The following is a 20142-nucleotide window of genomic DNA, read 5'->3' as shown; positions in this document are numbered from 1 at the left end:
GTCTGTAAGTATTTGAAGGGAGAATGTCAAGATGATGGAGCCAGGCTCCTCTTGGCAGTGCCAAGTTTTGGGAAAAGAGGCAACAGGCAGAAACTAAAGCATGAGGAAGAGCTTTTTTACTGTGAGGATGACTGAGCACTGGAACAGATTGCCCAGAGAAGTTGTGGAGCCTCCTTCCCTGGAGGTATTCAAGAGCCTTCTGGGCACAATTCTGTGCCATGTGCAATAAGAGACCCTGCCTGAGCAGGGACCCCCAGTGGTCCCTTAACATTAACCATTCTGTCATTGTTAAAGACTATATTAATGCCCTCCCTATTCTTTGTAAATCCTTATGTTCCAACTCCTCATTTTTGTGTGACCTGCTGTTTCCTTAAGGAACTTGTTTTTCTTCTTAAGTGAGAAGCTTTTATTCAGGGCATGGCTATCCTGTTCTATAAAGTTGCACCCCTACTGGCTGATGATCTTTCCCTAGGAAATACACTGTATTCTTCAAATCTTTTTCAAGACCAAAAATTGCTGAAGAACATCAGGCAGCAATACTGTTGTAAAGGGTTAAGTGGTATGCAGAACTCAAATATACTTCTAAATTTTAAGTCTATCTATCTTTCTGAAATTCAATCTGCTGATAAAACTTTATAACTGCTACAATTAAGTTACTTAAGATGATATTGCAAGGTTTTTAATGTCTGTCTGAGATGTAAATTGTGTCAGTGATATCAAGAGAAATGATCTGCAAAGTGGACAGGTGTGGATAATGTGGTGCAACCTTTATAATATTTACAGTTGTTTGTAAGTTTTTTTCCCTCATAAGTCCTGATAAATTATTTTAAACAAAATCTTAAGTGAGAAATTAAAAATGTATTCAATTCAAGGTAAAACTGGCAGCAAATATTAAGCTGTTGTATAGATATTATATGGGTTTTCAGTGTGATTTTTTGATAGAATGTTGTAGACTTAACTGAATAGAGACATTCATAAAAAAAAAAAAAAAAGTGAAATAAGCTCCATCTCTTTTTGCTTCCAGCAATTACTTGTCGCAGACAAGATGGAGGACAAGCTGACATCAGTGAGTGCCTTAAGTACTCTGGCCCATTACCACCCTTGACACAGATGTGCCAGATTCCCTGCCAAGACGACTGTCAGTTTACGAACTGGTCAAAATTTTCTCCCTGTAATGGGGACTGTGGAGGAGTCAGGACAAGGAAACGCACTCTTGTTGGTAAGAGTATCAAGCAAAATAATGCTTCTTTTATTTATTATTGATAATGTTTTGTTTAGAACCTGAGGACTTCAGAGGTTCCCTTTTGACAAGTGTTACAGTGGCAGAAAGCAGATCCAATGTCATGCTCTGTATGCTGCTGGTGGAACAATACCCAGGAGTAAAAACTTGTGCCATATGTTAGAGACTTGATATGGATAAATGGCTAGAGAGAAGATGGGAGAACACAGAAGAATACTTTTTTCCCCAAATATAGTGCACATAGTAGGGTTTTTTTTGTTCTGTTGGGGTTTTTTTTGGTTTTTTGGGGTTTTTTGGGGTTTTCTTTTTGACAGACAAGTCAGCAATCATCTCACTTTAACAGGATCAGATGTTAACCCACTTGCCTTCCTCTTCCCACACCTGGTCTTGGCTAAAGTAGACTTCCTCTCTCATGGTGTTCTTTGGTGCATTTAGAGCTGCTATGGCAGCTGAGTGTGTTTCAGCATTTTGCTATAAACCACCATTTTCAGCCTTAAGTTTTGGCTTACCTCTTTTGGACTTAGCTGCAGTCTTGAATGTCAGATTATGATTAAGCCAGTCTTTTCTCTGGCTGCATGTTTCCTCTCCTAGTTCTTTCTTTTGCCATTTTTCTTTGTCTACATCCAGCACCACAGACCAGATAAGGCAATACACTGGCTAATTTTTTGCCTTATTTCTTGAGATAAGTAATAATGCTCTTTTTTTTGTGTCCCAAGAAGGTTCTTTAAGTTTTATTTAGCAGAATAAAAAGATTTACCAGTGATGCCCTAGCCACGGACTTGTCCTAGTCTGGACACTGTTCCACTTTGAAGCAATTTTTCTTCAATTTCTTTTTCGTCTATTGTTTGTTGGTTTTGGTGTTTTTTTAAATTATTTTTTCTTCTGCATAAAGTGAAAAAAAAGCCCTGCTTCTAAATTATAATTGAAACCTCAAGAGTGAGGCTTGGCCTCTGTCACAGCACTCTTTGCCAATTAGTCTGTATTGTCTGTGGTGCAGGAAAGCTAGCTAAGGGGGGTGCCCATTAGCAGGCCCAGAAAGAATGTGATAGGATCCAAACCCTCTCCCTGTCTCCATCCCCCTGTAAATCAGAAGACCAGTGGAAAGTGAATAATTCATGATCTTCAAGAAGCCTCACTGTGACTGTCTAATAATTCCGGTAAGCTTTATGTCAGGTTTGCTTCCACAAGGGAAAAAATGAACAAAACTGACTAACAATATTTTTCCTTATTTTAAAAACCGAGCAAGAAAGTACATATTCTTCCTACCACAATATTAACACTTTGTGATGCTTCCTGTCCTCATTTAAGTTAGCCCTTCAAACTTGCCAACTCTGTGATATGTGCTATGGTGTATTCTCTGTGGGCAATGTGTTACCCAGACTAATTCATAGTGCTTGACTTGGAATAAATTCATAATTATTCCTGCTAAATACTTCCAGAGGAGAAGCATACATTTAGTGTTATCAAAAGAATGAGAAACTTTTCTCCAGGTATCTATTTTCTATTCTACTGTTCTAAATGAAGACAGTAGCAAATACAAGAATTAAGGTTGTTGCTTCAATGCCAGTGCCTTGTTTTGAATAGCGAGGAAAATGCTACAGAATATTAAATTTACAGTAATATCTAAGTAGCAGCTACTTAGATACTACTTAATAACAACCACTACTTTTGCAAAGACTACTACATTAATTTATATAAACTGGTATGGAAAGGAAAACTAAGCAAACTTTACCAAAGAGAAGATTTAAATATATTTAATGGAAAGGGGAAATTGAGTGGATGGCTATGCTCCAGTTTAGAAAAGAAAGCAAGAACAGTACTGAATGGAAACAAATTCAGAGAAGCAGCTTATTCTATTAGAGGGGAAGAATGGTAATTATGAACTGAATGTATGAAAATGTATGATAACAGGTGATTAAAGAATACTGACATTTTGAAAGAAAGTACTAGTATAGCAAAGATGAATGTTACTCCCTTCTTGATTTCTTCCTTCAACTTGAAAAAGCTTGATCCCAATAGAAATCTTGTCGTTGAACTGCACACTGCTGAAGAAATAGAGGAAAAGACTGTATTTGTTTAATCACTAACTTTTTCAAACTTCGCTCCTGAAACATTTTTATCCAAATTAAATATAAATTACATCTTCTTTTTTAAAAATAAATTGCCTTTATGCAAATTGTAGGTATCCACTACTTTAGAGATTAAATTCAATAACCTAATTTAATAAAGATAAATGTAACAGGTATTAGGTGTATGTATGTATGTATGTAGTTGCAAGGACTTGTTACAGAAGCCTGAATTAAATTTTTGGGAGATAAGCTGTAAACTGACATAAACTTGCTAATAACTGTTTCTTCTTTCTAGGAAAAAGTAAGAAAAAGGACAAATGTAGAAATTCTCAGTTGTATCCTCTGATTGAGAATCAGTTTTGCCCGTGTGACAAGTACAGCGCTCAGCCTGTGGGAAATTGGTCAGACTGTATTTTACCAGAGGGTAAGATGGAAGTGCTGCTGGGAATGAAGGTCCAAGGAGATGTTAAGGAATGTGGACAAGGCTATCGTTACCAGGCCATGGCGTGCTATGACCAAAACAATCGACTTGTGGAAACATCACGATGCAACAGCCATGGTATTTACAAACCTATTTTCTTTCATCTGTTTTCTTATGTGCTTTAAGTTTAACATAATAAATGTGCAAGTAGAATTAGAAGATTATTATTTATTGGTTAGGCTGCCTTTTATCCCAAGATACCTTCAAACCTAGCAAGTTTTTGCTGACTTTTAAAATAGTAAAATTAAGTAAAATAATGGTAAACTACTAATTAGGTATTTTAATTGAAAAAAATTAAAATCTTATTTTTCCTGAGAACGGTAGCTAAAAAGTTGAGAATAAAGCCATTTAGAAGAGGCAAATTCACAAAAAATAAATAAACACAGGACTATTTTGGAAAGGCTGAAATTATTTCCACAGATTCTTTAGATAGCTTTAAACCCTTAAATAGCCTAATCTCTACCATTTGCTCTTTGGCACCTTCGCTAACAGGACCTGAGTTCAACAACTTTTTCTCTGTGTAAATCTGTCATGTGTAAAACTAGGAAGGTTAAAGACTTTATATTATTTGTATTTACATTGCTCCAGGAAGGAACAGTGTTCCTTCCTAAAGGGGATGCATCTGTAGCATTAGGATCAAAACTGGCTGTTTCTGGTTTTCAGTGAGCCAGAAATGTCCTAATTGACATCAGTGGAGTTTTTTTTGTCTTCATTTTTTTCCTGCTTGCAGTGCAAATTTGTATCTGAGCAATTGGTATGAAAAGCTGGATGTTAGTGCCATTAAAAGGTCAATCTAAGTTTAATTCACTTATTTAATTCTACTTTCTAATGTTAAATTAAGATAACAGAAATTTCATTTATTTACTTGGATATATTTAAAATAACTAATCAAAGAGATTAAATTAAATAAGGCAATTTTAATTTGCACTATTAATTCTAGTTTAGAGATCTGATAAACTAGAAATTCAATGTATCAAGTCAAGGTGTTAGCATATACTATGTTAGAAATTGATCACTTTTCAGCATTAAGTTCAGAGTGACCTTTGAAAATTGGAAAATTGTAAAAGCACTTCAGTATGTAGGAAAGTAGGAGAAGTGATGGCCCACTGCCAATCAGTTTTCAATGACTTGAAGAATGGGCACTGCCAGCTTTTGTGTCAAAAAAAAAGGAAAGAAACTGTTTGTCCAAGAGCATGTTGTTGGTGTTGCATGTGGTAAGTAACATGCTGCTGCTAGGAACAACTTTTTATGTAGAACAAGTATGGATGTAGCTGCTTTCAAGCCCTGGCAGTGCATTTTGAGGTGCAATTCCATTGCAGGAATCAAAGAAGTAGAAGAGGAATTAAAAAGTACTAAAAAAGTGTATTCTAAACCATCATTGTTTACCCTGATAGAATTCTCTCTTCATGATGGTAATTTCTGATCCAATAGATTTTATCAGGGAATGTGGCCTACATTCACAGTGACCACAATGACTAATAATCCAGTGGAAAAGCTGCTAGTAATGCGTTACTGTTATTCCTGCTAAAACGAGGGCTACTGTTTATGTACTATTAGCACTCACAGGCATCCTTCCAAAAACACAGTATAGCAATGCTTTGTTGTGCTCTTTCTTTCTCAAGTTCCATCTTTTTTTTTTTTGTCACAGGCGACTTGAAGTCTCTTTTAACTTTGTAAAATGGAAGTGTTTGCTTGTCATTACTGTATTTATTGTAGGTTGGGAAGCCTGAAACCTTTGTTTTTAGGTGTTTTCCTTTGAATTCTTTTTTTCTAGATCACTTTACTAAGATGTCTGGTTTCTTGATATTCCACTACACGACCCCCCCACCTAACACCCCTCCTGTCGGTGTTTTCTCATCAGTTCCATCTGAGAGGGAGGGTACACATTAACTTGGTCCATGATGTAATGTGTGAGCAGATGAAGCTTGGAATTCATATTGAACAAATCCTGTATTCCTTCTACTTTCCTAGAATTGTTTGACAGGAGTTTCATGTATACAGGGAATGAAGAATCTAACATGATTTTGATGATGAAGGTTTAAACCGATGCTAATGAATACACCACTAAATTTATGGTTTCCTTTCCAGTAGATCCTCTGTTATTGATAGGTATTGTACATAGACAGAGTGTAGGCTTACATAAAGCTTACCTAATTTATTGTTTGCCTTCAGTATTTTTCCAGGTTAAGCATATTTTTGAAAATACAAGGGAGCTAGAGCAAATTACATAGCTTTTTCAATCTAATTTCAGTATATGTTTACTGCCTTTTCTGAATAACTACTTTGTATTCATGGATTACATTATGATGATTTGTTTTGGTTTTTGCAACATGTACAAACTTCTGCTTTGCCAGTTAAATCTTATTTTATATTTTCCCAGTACTTATTTACAACACTTTTCTTGTTATTCTCATGCCCTTGTTGTGTGACAGTTCTTCAGTTTGGCATCTTCTCTAGGTTTTAGTATGCTCTTTGTTTTTGTTTGGTTTGGTTTGATTTTATTATGGTTGGGGTTTTTTTGTTGTTGTTCTTGTTTGAAGATTGTTTTGTTTTGTTTTGTTTAAGAACAAACATAAAAGCTATATGATGCCAAATCAACAAGGGACTTCTGTAGTATCACAAAAGTACCCTACCTGCTGGAAAATAAAAATGCCTTGTAGCTTCCCATCAATCTGCATTTGGCTTTTCAAGCAGAACTTGACAGGACACATAATTCAAGCCTGCTTGGGTTATTTTTGTAAATTTTAAGGGAGGATCCTATTTCCATACAGCAATGATTTTTCAGTAATTTTATAACTGATTTTTCACTGGATTTTTCACTTATTTTTTTAACTGATCTAAAGTGTCATCAGGTTTTTCTTCTATGTTACTGTTTTACTCTTAGTTCCTGTGGGTCTCTTATTTCTTTTCCAAATATTATATTATGTAATTGCAATTTTTATAGGATATGATTTGGTGAATTAGCTTGTACTAGGAGGGACAATAAGACCAACACTTAAGGGAAGATATTTCCTGTCTGGTATCCAACTTCAGCTTTTTTTGTCATCTCACACTGTGAAATCGTGAAATGGGAAATGGAGATAATTGAACTTCTTCAGCTGTGACAACAACCTTTAAATCTGACAAGAAGGACAAACTGCACCCACACTGATGTTATTAATACATCATGAGATACCTTTTGTGATATATTCAAATAACACAAGAAGCTCAAATAGTGAGACTTTCAAAAGTTTTATGTAAATATTACCATGTAAATTTACAAAGCCATGAACAGGTCGGTGTTGTAAGCCATGTTGTTTTGAATGGAAGAAATGAGAAGACAGGCCTGCTCTGCTGTGCCAAAAAATTCATAAGCTCTTTGTTTTGCAAAATGTTGCTTGCTTATCATCACAATTTGGTTATTTATTCAGAAAAGTAAAATTAACCAGAGCCAGAAGGATAAATACTTCAGGGCTCTCTTTCCTGCATGGCACGTCTCAGGGTTCAAAAGATTTAAGAGTTAACTAACTGACTGTCTCACAGACACCAAGGAGCTAAAGGACAGATGTGACACAAGGACCACCCTAAATTAGTATACCCATCTGAGTATTCTCGTGATTATTTTTGAAATTTTGGGTGCAGTTATAAAATTCCAAGTGCAAACAAGTTTCTCAAAAAGACAGGAGTGACTGTGAAAGAAAAGGAAAGGCAAATTATAGTTAAGTAACTCTATTGGTACTGCTGGTTAGAACTGTGGGAAGAAGAGGGCAGAAGTCCTTCTGCAGAGGTCCTCAGCTTTCTGTAGCTTAACAGGAGCTTCAAAAACAATCCCAAACAAACAGTTGAAAGTAGACTTAAGTTTCAGCTGCAGAGAGGGAAGGTGGTTTGTTTTTTCCTTACTTTCTTTTTTATCTGTTTTATATATGCCAAATATTTTGACTTTCGTTTTCAAAATACTTTGTTTCACATTTAAGTTAAATTTATTGTTAAGAAAGTTTACACTATTCAGCGGCCATTTGAAATATTCTGCCATTGGTATTTTCATCCATTCCAGTTCTGCAGAGTGTAGGCAAGAGCTAAGAGCTTCCAGATGTCAGCAGGTGTGGGAACATCAGCTAAAAGGGATAACTGAGCTGCTCTTTACCTGTTTCCCTTAGTGGAAGACACATAAATTGCCATTTCCCTGCTTCCTGCTTTTCAATTCTACATAGATAATTTTATTGGGAAAATAGAATAACTTATTTTGTTAATCAAATGTGAGAGGTTTTTTTCTCCATTAGAAAAGACACAGTTGTTTTTTATAGCTTTATCCCTGCCATGAATTGTGTACTAGAGCTCTGTGGATAATGACATGTGTCTGCCAACAATCTGTTTCTATGTATTTGTGAAAAAATTGAGATTCTCGTCATTGTTGCTTTAAATTGTACCTTGGAATTTTCATGACAAAAAAACCAAAAGCAAGCCACTCCTGTGCTTATGAACGAAACTATTTGCTCTTCAGTATTCAGTTTTTCTCCACCATGTATCAATTATGAATCATGACCCACATAAGCTGGGTGGTGGTTGTGTTTGTGTGTGCCTACGGAAGGCAAACAGAGGAGCATGGCAGACAGATGCAGCATTTTTATATAGGTCGTATTACTCTGCTTAATTCATGTCCGTTTACTGTTAAGACCTTAGGCACAGTCAAGCAGTCAGGATAGTTTGTCTGCTGCCTTATTAGTGTGAGATTATTTCCCCCTTCAGCATTAATTAAATGAGATGCATTGATTTGTGCTGACTCTACAAAGCCCTCTGTGGCTACAAGGCTTATGTGGAGGATTAGAGAGGAATATCTGCATATCAGTGAATACTCTTGCAACAGCTGCTAGGAGTATCAATGTGAATGGAGGAATTTTGTATTTAATTGCTTATATGTGCAATAAAATAAAATCTTGTGTGGTATAACAGAGTCTGTATAGTCCAAGATGTCTGTCACAGCTTGCTTTATCCACTTTTATTAGGATTTTTAGATGTGTTTTTTCACTCTCAGTAGTCTAACCTGAAGCAATGCAAATTTACACAGAAAAAAAAAATCAGTGTTAAAATTTGATTGGGACTTTCTGTTGAATGTTTATTCAAAAGTAAATATATCTCCCCTTGGAAATTCTAATCTAGTATGGTAGTAAGCCTAGATTCTCAAATTGTTATTAAGATACTTTACTGTTTCATAGCCTATATAATTCTCATATTTTTTAAAATCTATATATATTTTGTCATGTGTTTTCTAGCAATATATTACCTATTACCCTGCACCACAAGTCCTACCTCAGGCCTCTGAATTCTGGTGCCTCTACATCTGCCTGGTCAACAGTCTTAAAGCAGCCATCCATCAATCCAAAGAGCTGCAGTTAGTTCACCAGAGGAAGAATAACTGATGCAGGAGATAGTTAAGCATGAACAATTGCTCTCAGATTTTGAGCCTTTGAAGGGTAATCCTGAAAAAAACTAAAAAATCTTATGGTGTTCAATATATCTTTCCATGGATCAACAGAAATATGAATACTCTCTAGAAACACATATCTTCTGATACAAATGAAATGCAAATAGTTGTGTATTTCTTTGTCCTGGAAGATGAGATCCATGAACTTTGTATTTTCTGGAAAAAAAAATCTGTGAGAACAACATAAACCATTTTTTTCTTTGAAACATAACATGACATTTAGTCATGAAAGTAGGAGCATAATTCTGTCAGTCCTAGGGACAAAAGAGTTCATGTAAACATTTTGTGAGATGTTTATGTTTGCACCCTTCAACTGGAGTAGTCAGTCTGTTCCTACACATCACACATGCAGTTTGTGGGGGAAAGTCTCATATCCACCTACTTATCCTGCTTTGTCATTAGAGAAAGCATGAAGTCCATTAAAGTCCTCCCTTATAAATTATCCATCACATCTGTTAATTACTTTGCTCTAGGAGTCCAGATTTTATAGCCAATTAGCAATGGGACAGTAAACTTTTCCCTTTTACTAATGAGTTCACTGCATACTCCTAGTGGTTCAAAGCCATTTGTTAAATTGTGGTTCAGTAATCTTTAATGACAGAATAGCCATGTTCTCACTCATAACAGACAACTGCCCATTTCACAGCCTTATAGGAGCTGAAATAACTGAGAAACTACTGCCCTGGGAGCAGACACAGGCCCTTAGATACAGGCAACTCCTTCCAACACCTCTCTGGACCATGCAGGGCTGTACCCTGTACCACAGTCCACCATGGTCCCATCTCTCCAACATCCCTCAGATGTTGTGAGGAGAAGGAAATGATGCTGTGGAACACGTCAGTCAGGATGAGAAACAGCAGGCAAAAAGTGAACTGCTGATGTCCAGAGAACAGATCTTCAGCCCTTAAAATGTTGGGTTTCTATTTCACTGTCCCTCCTTCATCTTAGCTCTTCTTCATAGACATTTCACTGCTCTCATTCTTTCCTTCTCTCTGCCATTACCTTGGTAATTACCTTGGTAATTTCTTGCTTGTTCTTTGAACCTCAGAGCTCTGGTATGACTTTTGGTGCAATTATATTAACCAACCAGTCTGTGTGATATAATTGGGTGACATTCCACCATAGAGATGTTTACCCACACACTAGAGGCTTGTTTCTGTAATAAGGTTCTATCCTAACAGACACACAGCATTGGTCTAACACAAGCAGCACCTTTTTAAGGGTGATTTGATCAAACTGAAAACAATACTGAAAGTTTAAAAATGGCTCCTTCACATCTTTTCATGTCAGAAACTATGTATTTGCATCACCAGTCTCATTTGCATGTAGTATTTCTGGTGACTTCATTTCAATATTTTTGTATATAACAATATTCTGTCTTGTCACTTGCTAAAATTTTTGCAGTGTGAATAGTTTACAAGTAAAACCATCTGAAATTTAACAAAAACAGCAACAACAACAACCAAGTGTAAACTTTTCAAAGTTCTTTAACATCTGCTTTCTTGGATTTGAGGGAGGATTGCTATGAACTTACAGAGATCATCCTTAATCACCCTAAAAGATATGCTGAGTTCATACACAAAGAAAGGCATCTGAGGTGATGACTAGTCCAGAGAAGCTTTTCCTGAAAAGTACCGTTTGACAGGTAGTAAGTGGAGTGGAGTGGAACAAGTAATTTTCAACAAGTAATTTATTTTTTTAATTCACTCTTCTTTCTTGACTAAAGTGCTTTCTGTAAACTGTTGGAAGTGTGCTTCTTTCTCAGTTCTAAGGGAGTCCAGTGGAATAGCTAAATGTTAAACAGTCTGTTGAGCAAAATACTGAGGCCCTTGAGAGGAAATACATGCCAAGGGATGAATATGCCAAAAACTTTTTGATGTCAGATATAACAAGGTCATTTTCATTCTGCATACTAATTACATATGGAATACAAATCAGAGAGCACAGTGTTTGTATTTCTTCCCTTTGTCCTCTATTTTGATTTGTGAGAACATTCTTCATTGCATTTCAGGCTCTGGCCAGAGAATGCCAGCGTAAGCTCTTGAGAGCATTTTGTTCTGTTTGTGCTTCACCAAGATATTACTTTTGGCAGGATGTTTATTTCTTTTCTCTTCTTTGTTGTTTCTGTGTAGTGTCTCCTTACAATTCTCCTGACTTATGTTCTGAGCCATTTATTTCCTCTTCCCTCTCACTGTCTTTTCTTACCCTTTCCTCTATTCCTCCTTAGTCCCTCTTTTGTTTTGCATTTCCTCTGTTGTTTTGAATTCTGACTCTTTGCCATGAAATGTAATTTCATAGAATTGTGTCCTGAGCTGCCAGGGATCCCCAGGGATCACAGAGTCCAACTTCTGGCCCTGCAGAGGACACCCCAAGAGTCACACCATGTACCTGAGAGCATTGTCCAAATGCTTCTTGAAATCTGCCAAGCTTCATGCTGTGACCAGTTCCCTGGGGAGCCAGTTCCAGTGCCCAACCACCCTCTGTGTGAAGAAAATTTTTCTAATATATAATCTAATCTTTGTGTTCTTAGATATAGGCAAAAATTTTTTATTTTCTTTTCCATCTGTTTGGAGAAGCTGTGAAATTCCTTTTAACTGTGTTAGTATACCAGTGGTTAGGAGTTTTTTAATGCTTGTCTTGCATCTTACAAAATAATAAGTGTTTTTATCTCTGCTCTCCAAAAATGGTCCACAATTCCAGAATCTCCAAGCAATCTTACCTTGTTAGAGCTCCTTTTTGGTGCTTTCATTGATTGACTCCATTCTTGTTCTCTTCTTGACATGTCTTTTCCATTCTTCTTGTTCAGCTGTTTAGCTTTCATATGTGGAGTTTGGGTCTTGATGCTTTTCTGAGAAAATAGGAAAGAGGGAGGGGAGGCCAGATATCATGGAGATGGCACAGGAAAGAGCTGCATGGTGAACAGAAGCCATTCCATGAAGCTTGCAGGATTAAGGAGCCAGTATAAGATTGCAATTCAGTATTTTTTCATTATAGTGTAGATAGTGTCATGTGGACCACTGCATCCTCTACAAAATGCATTAACATATCAGCAGGTTGCAGTTTTCCATGTCATAACTCTTTGTAAGACTCTGTATCTGTAGTAGGATGCTGTTTTGCCTTTTTTGCATTCCATGGTGAAGCAGCTCTTGTGGTTGACCTCAATGTTGATATTTCATGGATAGTATAAAGGTTTCTCCAGTGATATGGTTTCATTTGATAATTTATGGAATCAGTTGAAATGTAGCTCAGGGTAATTAAAATGTTACGTGGAAATTGCATATAGTACAATGTATTTGATACAACTTCTGTCTGAAAGATTCTAAGTATGTTGTTAAACTTTTTGCTCTTGTGTGGATGAATTGAAGGGAAATGAAACAAAATAAATAACTTCTAGTTTTTCAATTATTTTAGTTTAGTATGTTCCACACAGGCTCCTTTTGGTAGGCTATAAAGTGTTATCAAAATCCAAAATGCCATGGTATCCCAGAGAACTTGGCAAAGACTGGAAAGATCCCTTTGAGAGTTACTAAGACAATCTCAGAGGTCTATGGACCTTAAAATAGGTCTTCCTGAAGCAGCTTGTACTAATTCAAGTTACCTGCTTAAGGATATTTAAAACAGCTTGAATTTGGATTTTTGAGTCCTTAATTACTAGAGATAGAAATTTCACAAATGGTAAATGGCATAACTCTGTTATAGTAGAAAGATTTCTCCAGAAAAACAGTATTTAGAAGTTATGTTGAAAGTAAAGCATTTCAGAATCACAAGAAATTTCACAGAGCAGTGAAATATTCACTTAGTTCTATCAGACAAGAAATATCACTAAACATTTCTTGTTTGAAGGGGATTGTTTCTTTTAACTTGTAATGGTTATTTTCCATTTTCATTCAGTAACTTCCTGATTGTGTGAATACATGGTTTTGTATAGCACCTGAGAGGACTTGTTGAAAACTCATTTCTGGTGCAAGTACAGAAATGGTACAGACTTTGGTATTTATGCAATCAAACTTCAGTGCAGGATGGAGCTCTGAGATAGGGGGCATCAGATTTCTAGGACTCAGAGATGTCAGGTAAGGTGAAACATAATCAATTTTGCATCTTCTACTGCAGGGAAATCTATGTCAGCATCTCTTTTATGCAGGGAAGTGATCCTCAAAAATTTATTTTTTCTAACACAGTGTCCCCTTCATTCACTTTCACTGAACTGGTTGCTCAAATAGCAACAGATATTTAATAAATATGCTTGTAATTCAAGGTAATAATATTCTAGGCATTTTAAGGAAGATATGTTTGGTGAGCAGTAGTTTCACAATGCTCAAGTCCAGGATGTGCTCTTTATTTAAATATTTAACACTTCTAAACAAAGTAAAACCATACAAATAAAAACATCACCTGAATTTGACCATAAAATACTATAAATGCTGCTGTATGGGGTTTTTTAAATTATTTTCTTTATCTAAAACAAATTAACTATATCTAAACCAACAAATTAACTAGAAATAAGTATGTACAATTGAAATCTAAGCGGTTTGATTCTTTACAAACCTTGAGATTGGTTGTTATTGGTTCCTTTCAGAAGAGATAGAACAACTTAGAAGCGCAGGTTAAAAATAATTCAACTCTGATGAAAAGATTGATCACCTTTGAATTAAAAAAATTCTATATATCTGACAAACAATTGAAACATTTGAAGCCTAGTGAACCATGGTAATCTTTTGAGGATGATCTTAACCAAGTATGGAAAACTTTGCAGCTGTTTTTTTGAATATTTTAATGAAATATTTTAATACAAATTTAAATCCACCAAGGTTTTTAATCTGTAAAGTGAACAATGGTAATGGTAATGGTAAATACTTTGCAGATCTGACACAGGAAAGGGGAGAAGAGAGTTCAGGACCTAGTTGTAGTAAACATGCAGTTCAGGCCAGCTTTTTATTTGATGTATTACGGCTTCTCCCTTAAATATTGGAATAAATTATACATATTGTAGAGCTATGGCATATGTTGCTTTTGAAAGAAAGACGTTTTCACTTATTCAGTGAATTGAGGCCTCATGTTGCTCCCTGCAGACCACGTCATACCCCCTTCCAACCTCTCTGGACCAATGACTTAACCAAAACAAACATCTGCTTTTCCATTCAGTGCAATTATTCAGTGTGCTGCTGGGGGCAGATGGTTGTTAATCGGTAGATCATTAATGTGGCAGGCTACTCTCTCTTTCTAGCCTTACAAAGGTCACAAGGTGTTAAGTTCCCTTGCTCCAGGCTGGCGATATGCATTTCTTCTCAGTTGGATTTTTGATGTGTAACTGCAATTGAATTACTTGATACAGTTGTGGAGTATCCTTTAATTAAATCCTTTTTCCTTTTAAAAAATTACGCATATCATTTTACAGAGTAAGAATGATGCCGCCAAGAGATGGTTAGTGTCAATTACACTGTAGCTGTCAGAAAGTTTGAATGCTGAAATCTGGAGAGTGTGAATCCTAATCAGATGGGATGATGAGCAGTGAGGATGCTCAGCTGCTACTCTAACAGTCTCCAGCTATATGTGTCAATTTTCTGCAGAATTTAATTTATCCCTAATGATGAAGAGATCTCTCTATTCCCACAGTCCTGTCAAGTCAAACTTTGGAGAATCTAAATGAAGCAGACGAGGGCTTCAGGGAGAAGTCGCAAACTGACATGCTGAAGAGATTTCACTTTCTTTTCCATTCTTCCAGGGTATATTGAGGAAGCCTGTATTATTCCCTGTCCCTCAGACTGCAAGCTCAGTGAGTGGTCCAACTGGTCTCGCTGTAGCAAATCCTGTGGGAGTGGGGTAAAGGTTCGGTCTAAATGGCTGCGTGAAAAACCCTACAATGGTGGAAGACCCTGTCCAAAGCTAGATCACGTCAACCAGGTAATTTGATTTATATTTACATTATTGATATAGATTTTTCCAAACTTCAAATAACCCTTTTATCTGTATTTTTTGTTGTAGAAAAACAGTATAACATAAGGAGCAGATGGAGGTAGAAGGAGTATGAGTTGGCTTAGAGTTCCTCAGGCAGTAAAGGATCTGTCTTAGTTCCTCATCTGCAAGAATTTTCCATATTTTGTGAACTGCAGATTGCAGACAATAAAACATGCTTACATGCAGATTTTGAAAACTGTGTTTCCAAAGATTTCTTACCTGAAGGGATTCTCCAAGAAAGATGGAGAGAAACTTTGTACAGAGCCATGTAGTGACAGGACAAGGGGGAATGGTTTCAAACTGAAAGTAGATTTATATTATACATTAGGAAGAAATTCTTCACTCAGAGGGTGATGAGGCCCTGGAATGGATTATGCAGAGAAGTGGTGAATGCCTCATCCCTGGAAATGTTCCAGGCCTGATTGGATGGGGCTATGAGCAAACTGGTCCAGTGGAAGGTCCCTGTTCATGGTAGGAGGCTTGGAACGAAATTATCTTTAATGTCCCTTCTAAACTTCTAATCTTCTAATATATGACGGGGATAAAATTTCTTGTTACAGTTGCTCAAGCTGGCAAGATTTTTAGTGTCACTCCCTGACCATCTTAGATCAGAAAACAAAACTCTCAACAGTCATCCCAGTGCCCCTTAGCGGGTTCTCCTCAAGCTGGAGCTTGACATTCTTGGGTACGCTTGCCCTGGCAGTGCAGTTCAGTCACAAATGCCATTCTGAAGTCAAGTTTCCCAGCTGTCCCACAAACTGCACTTGGTATTGCAGTATGGAGCAGTCTGACCATACAGTCTGGATCCTCTTCAAGTGAAACTAAAACATAAAATGTGATCCAAGAGCACCCTGGGAGTTCTTGGAAGGCTTGGACCGCTAACAAGCATTTAGTCTTTGGGACTAAGTTTAGCCCTAGCCCAAGTTAAACCCTGAAGTTTCTTTCCTTGGAGAGTTTTAGAAAGGAAAAACATTCCTTGTCAATTAACTTATGCTCTTCAAAGCTGATTTATATTCATATTACTGTTGAATTTAATTTAGTCTGCAGAGGGATGTTAAACAACCACATGGTCTTTTCTGTAAATATTCAAAGATTTAAAAAAATATGCTCTCAATTTACATTTGAATAAAAATGCATGTACTTAATATTATCCTATTGACATTTGGCTAAAACAAAATGAAATGGCTTGTTGATCTAATTTTCTACTTTAGGGGATGTAATTAGTTCTAATTTAGAAAATCATAAGTGTTTAACTGCAGCTAATAAACCAAGTTTGTGATCTACTTTAACAAAATACAAACTAGAATGAGGATTGCTGGATTTGGGTCAGCATGTAAATATGCTTTAAATTAGGAGGAACGTGTTTCAACAGGAGCAAATTATAGTCTATACAGAAGTCTTTTTCCTTCTTTAATATTCATGTAGTACATAATAGGCTTGTATTTTTCTGCATCAAAGGTGATTTTGCTGGAGGTCTGTTCACCACTTGTATGCAACACTATTGCCCTCTGCCGGTACTTCGACTCATTTGATTTGTGGTTACATGGTCTTTGACAAATGATAGTTGATTCCAAATGTAATTATTGTAAAAATAAAATTGAAATATAGTACTTTCATGAGAAGGACATTCCACAGATAATGCAAGGATGTTGAAAAATATAGAGCCTGTATTTTTCATTTTTAAATACATTCCCTTTCAATTCAGAAACATGCAGAGAAATGCACAGATATTCCAATTTTGAATTAGTTATTTAAACTAAATATGATCCACCATTCAGCTGGAAAAGAACTGACTTTTCAGAGTAATCATTCAATAATCATTCAATATAATGTGCTTAGGTTACATATTTATTACTTAATAATGTAACACTCTTATTTGCATACATATGATCCATAGTGGTAAAATTGGATCTTTGGTGCCCACAAGTATGAGTACTATGATTTACAGAAGAACTATGCTGTAAGATGCCATCTAGGAATTATGAACCTGGGGAAGACTACAACATGTTGTCCAGCTCAGGGAAGAGGAGATGGGAGGGAGGATGCTGGCAGTCTGCTAGTACATACATAAAGGACTGTTGCAAAGAAGGAGGAAATAATCCATTTTCCATGGCCATCATGGATAGGATAAAAGCAGTGGGCTTACACTGCTGCAAGCAGATTTGGGTTAAGCCTTGGGAAAACTTTCTAATAGTAAGGCTAGGGAAACACTGAAATAAAATCCTTAAGACCTTGTTAAGAAGTCATTCAGTGTCTCTCAGGGCTGACATGTGTGCCTGTGATTTGAGGCAGGATGAGCACAGTGAAAGCTGGATGTGTCACTCAATGTCATGCCAGGGTGGCTCCCAACCACACTCCAGCTGAATAAAGCTTGCTCAGTACTCACTTCAGTAGGCTAAAAGATATCATAATTACAGTGATAATGGAGTCAGGTTTGATGTAAAATCATGTCAATGGCCATAAGATGGTTTCAAATGAAGGGACTAATCTGAGACTGTTAGAGAAATTAAGGACATCCATCTTTTCATTGATTACAAGCATTATTTTCCCCCTTATCAGGAGCAGGATGGGTATGCAATTCTTATACCACCCAACTGCTGTGGCCTGCAGTCATAGCTACAAAAATTCCAGTAAGGTCAGGAGAACACCACTCACATGTGCAATGCAGTATAAAATCCTCCTTTGGCTTTCTATCAAGATATCCAAATTTTATGTTACTGCAAAAGCTGTTGAGTGTGTAGGGTTTACGTATTTCTTTTTATGCTAACCAGGGTCAGACATATAGACATTTCCCTGAATTAAGGCTTTCCTCTTCTCCTTTTGGAAATTCTGGAGAAGAATTCTAAAGAGCAAATTTTCCACAGACTCCAATACCTCCCTAACATTCATTTTCACTGCACACTTTTATGCTTTTTATTGTTAATGTAGTTCAGAGAAGGCCCAAGTGTGTTGACTAGGCTGGTGATCTTGTGCATGGGCTGATCAGCTGCACAGTGATATGATACCAGACTACATATTCAGTGTCCAAGGCATTCTATTTTCTGTGGTATTTTGTTGCAGGTTAACCATCAAACATCAGCAATCTTTTTCTACACAAGAAGGGTTGCTGAAAAGAAGTCAAGGACTTGTTTAAGACAAGTCTTAGATGTTTCAGCAGTTTTGATTTTGCTGACTTGATACCTAGAAGGATATGTCAAATTAGCTGGTATAATTTCAAGGCAATGGGCTTTAAGTAATTTATGCATAATTAAGATATTCCATGAAGGACGTAGGAACTTTGGAAGGATGAGAATTGACAGTTCTATTTATTTGTTTGAATTTATTGCACCTAATGCTGTCAGAAGAATTTAAATTGATAGAGAAGACCAGTGTCCTCCAAAAATACTGAAGATTTTCTCTTATCTAAGAGAGACAGGATTCCCTACTGTGTAACAGTTTGATGCTCATTATAGGCAAAAAGGGAAAACAGTTCAACTGTCTAACCAAGAGAATAGGTAATATACAGTTTCTTCCCACCAGTTGTGATTTATAGAATTTATTTTCTTCCAAGGGCAAACTTATTGCAAATTGCCTTATGATAGCAAAGGAGATCCAAGAGGAAAAAAATAATGCCCTTTTTCTTTGCAGAACTAACAGAATATTGTCTATAATAAAATTGTATGTTGTTTATAATAAAATTATATCTAAATTGATTCTGTTTAAATATTTATGCTTCATTCATACAATTCTAACTTTTTCTCTTTGCTTTTTTTCTTTCATTTGGGCTCATGAAAATGCTCTCTTCAGGCACAGGTGAGTGTTTATAAAATAGAGATTTAACATGTGCTTCTTGCTCAACATGTGCTGTCTGTCCCATTTTTTGTAATGTATGTTTGAGTCAGTACATGGAACACTGTAGAAATTGCTATATAAGATGCCATTTAAAAATTTGTATTCAAATCTAAACATAACACTAGTTCTGGTACACAAATACATTAGAGTGATTTTAAGCATACACAATAAATAAATAAAGTGAATCCATATATATTGATATAATTTCTCTTGAGGTCACCTCTCCTTAGTGATACAAAACACCCACAACTAATAACTGGGATAATAATATAATAGTGGGATGGAATCATAGAGAAGAGATGTGAAGGACTAAGCTAAACTGCTAGCAGAGTTTTAACAGAATTTTTTAAAAAGTTTAAAACATGAGATAGCATGTTACAGACTTTATGTTAGTTCTGTTGATGTTTTTGGTGGGAATGGCACAACATGGCCTTAGTGGCAGAGAAACCCAGAGAATCCAGCACTCAATAGCTTCTGTCTTTTTGTTATTTCAGTAGTTTTCTAGCAAGTATTTAATCTGTATTATTACCATAGTGTCTAAATCATCAAGTTCATATTTTTTATTTTTCCCAAGTGCATTAATGCTTTTTTCTGTACGATCACTTATGCATGTTTATCTTACTTGTGTGGACCAAAACTGACACTGAATGTGGATTCCAGGTGTATGAGGTAGTCCCCTGCCACAGTGACTGCAGCCAGTACATATGGGTAACTGAGCCCTGGAGTGTCTGCAAGGTGACCAATGTGGACTTAAAAGAGAATTGTGGAGAAGGTGTTCAAACAAGGAAAGTCAGGTAAAACAATATTGCTCCTCCTTCACTTTTAAAGAACCTTCACTTTCAGTTTTGGCTGTATTCTATGTAATGCCTAGTGTTGAGTGCAGACCTGGAGCCTGGCTGATATAAATTAAAATAGATTCAAGGAGTGCAATATGACTCTGTCAACTTGTTATGGATATAGACCTTGATTCCTAATTTAATCTATTGGTAATTAAAAGGCATCTGTGTAAATTAAGGATTAATACTAGGAATATCAAATTTTTGAAGTTTTAATAGTTCTGGAATTAAAGTTACCAGCTGAAGTATGCATGAAGTATATCTAAACA

General features: G+C 36.3%; 1 protein-coding gene across 1 annotated transcript in view; it reads left to right on the top strand.

Annotated features, from left to right (window-relative positions):
* THSD7A (thrombospondin type 1 domain containing 7A) overlaps positions 1–20142 on the top strand; it is a 254351-nt gene that overhangs the window by 209137 nt on the left and 25072 nt on the right. Inside the window, exons 14-18 of the mRNA XM_054514269.1 lie at positions 1025–1219; positions 3605–3868; positions 14974–15152; positions 18145–18150; positions 19698–19831. Of these exons, the coding sequence (XP_054370244.1) occupies positions 1025–1219; positions 3605–3868; positions 14974–15152; positions 18145–18150; positions 19698–19831 (778 nt within the window). The remainder of the gene's footprint in view (positions 1–1024; positions 1220–3604; positions 3869–14973; positions 15153–18144; positions 18151–19697; positions 19832–20142) is intronic.

Source organism: Molothrus ater, chromosome 1 (assembly GCF_012460135.2).
Source record: "Molothrus ater isolate BHLD 08-10-18 breed brown headed cowbird chromosome 1, BPBGC_Mater_1.1, whole genome shotgun sequence".
NCBI lineage: Eukaryota > Metazoa > Chordata > Aves > Passeriformes > Icteridae > Molothrus > Molothrus ater.
Note: the sequence above shows the minus strand (reverse complement) of the source record. Positions and strands in the feature narration are given on the sequence as shown.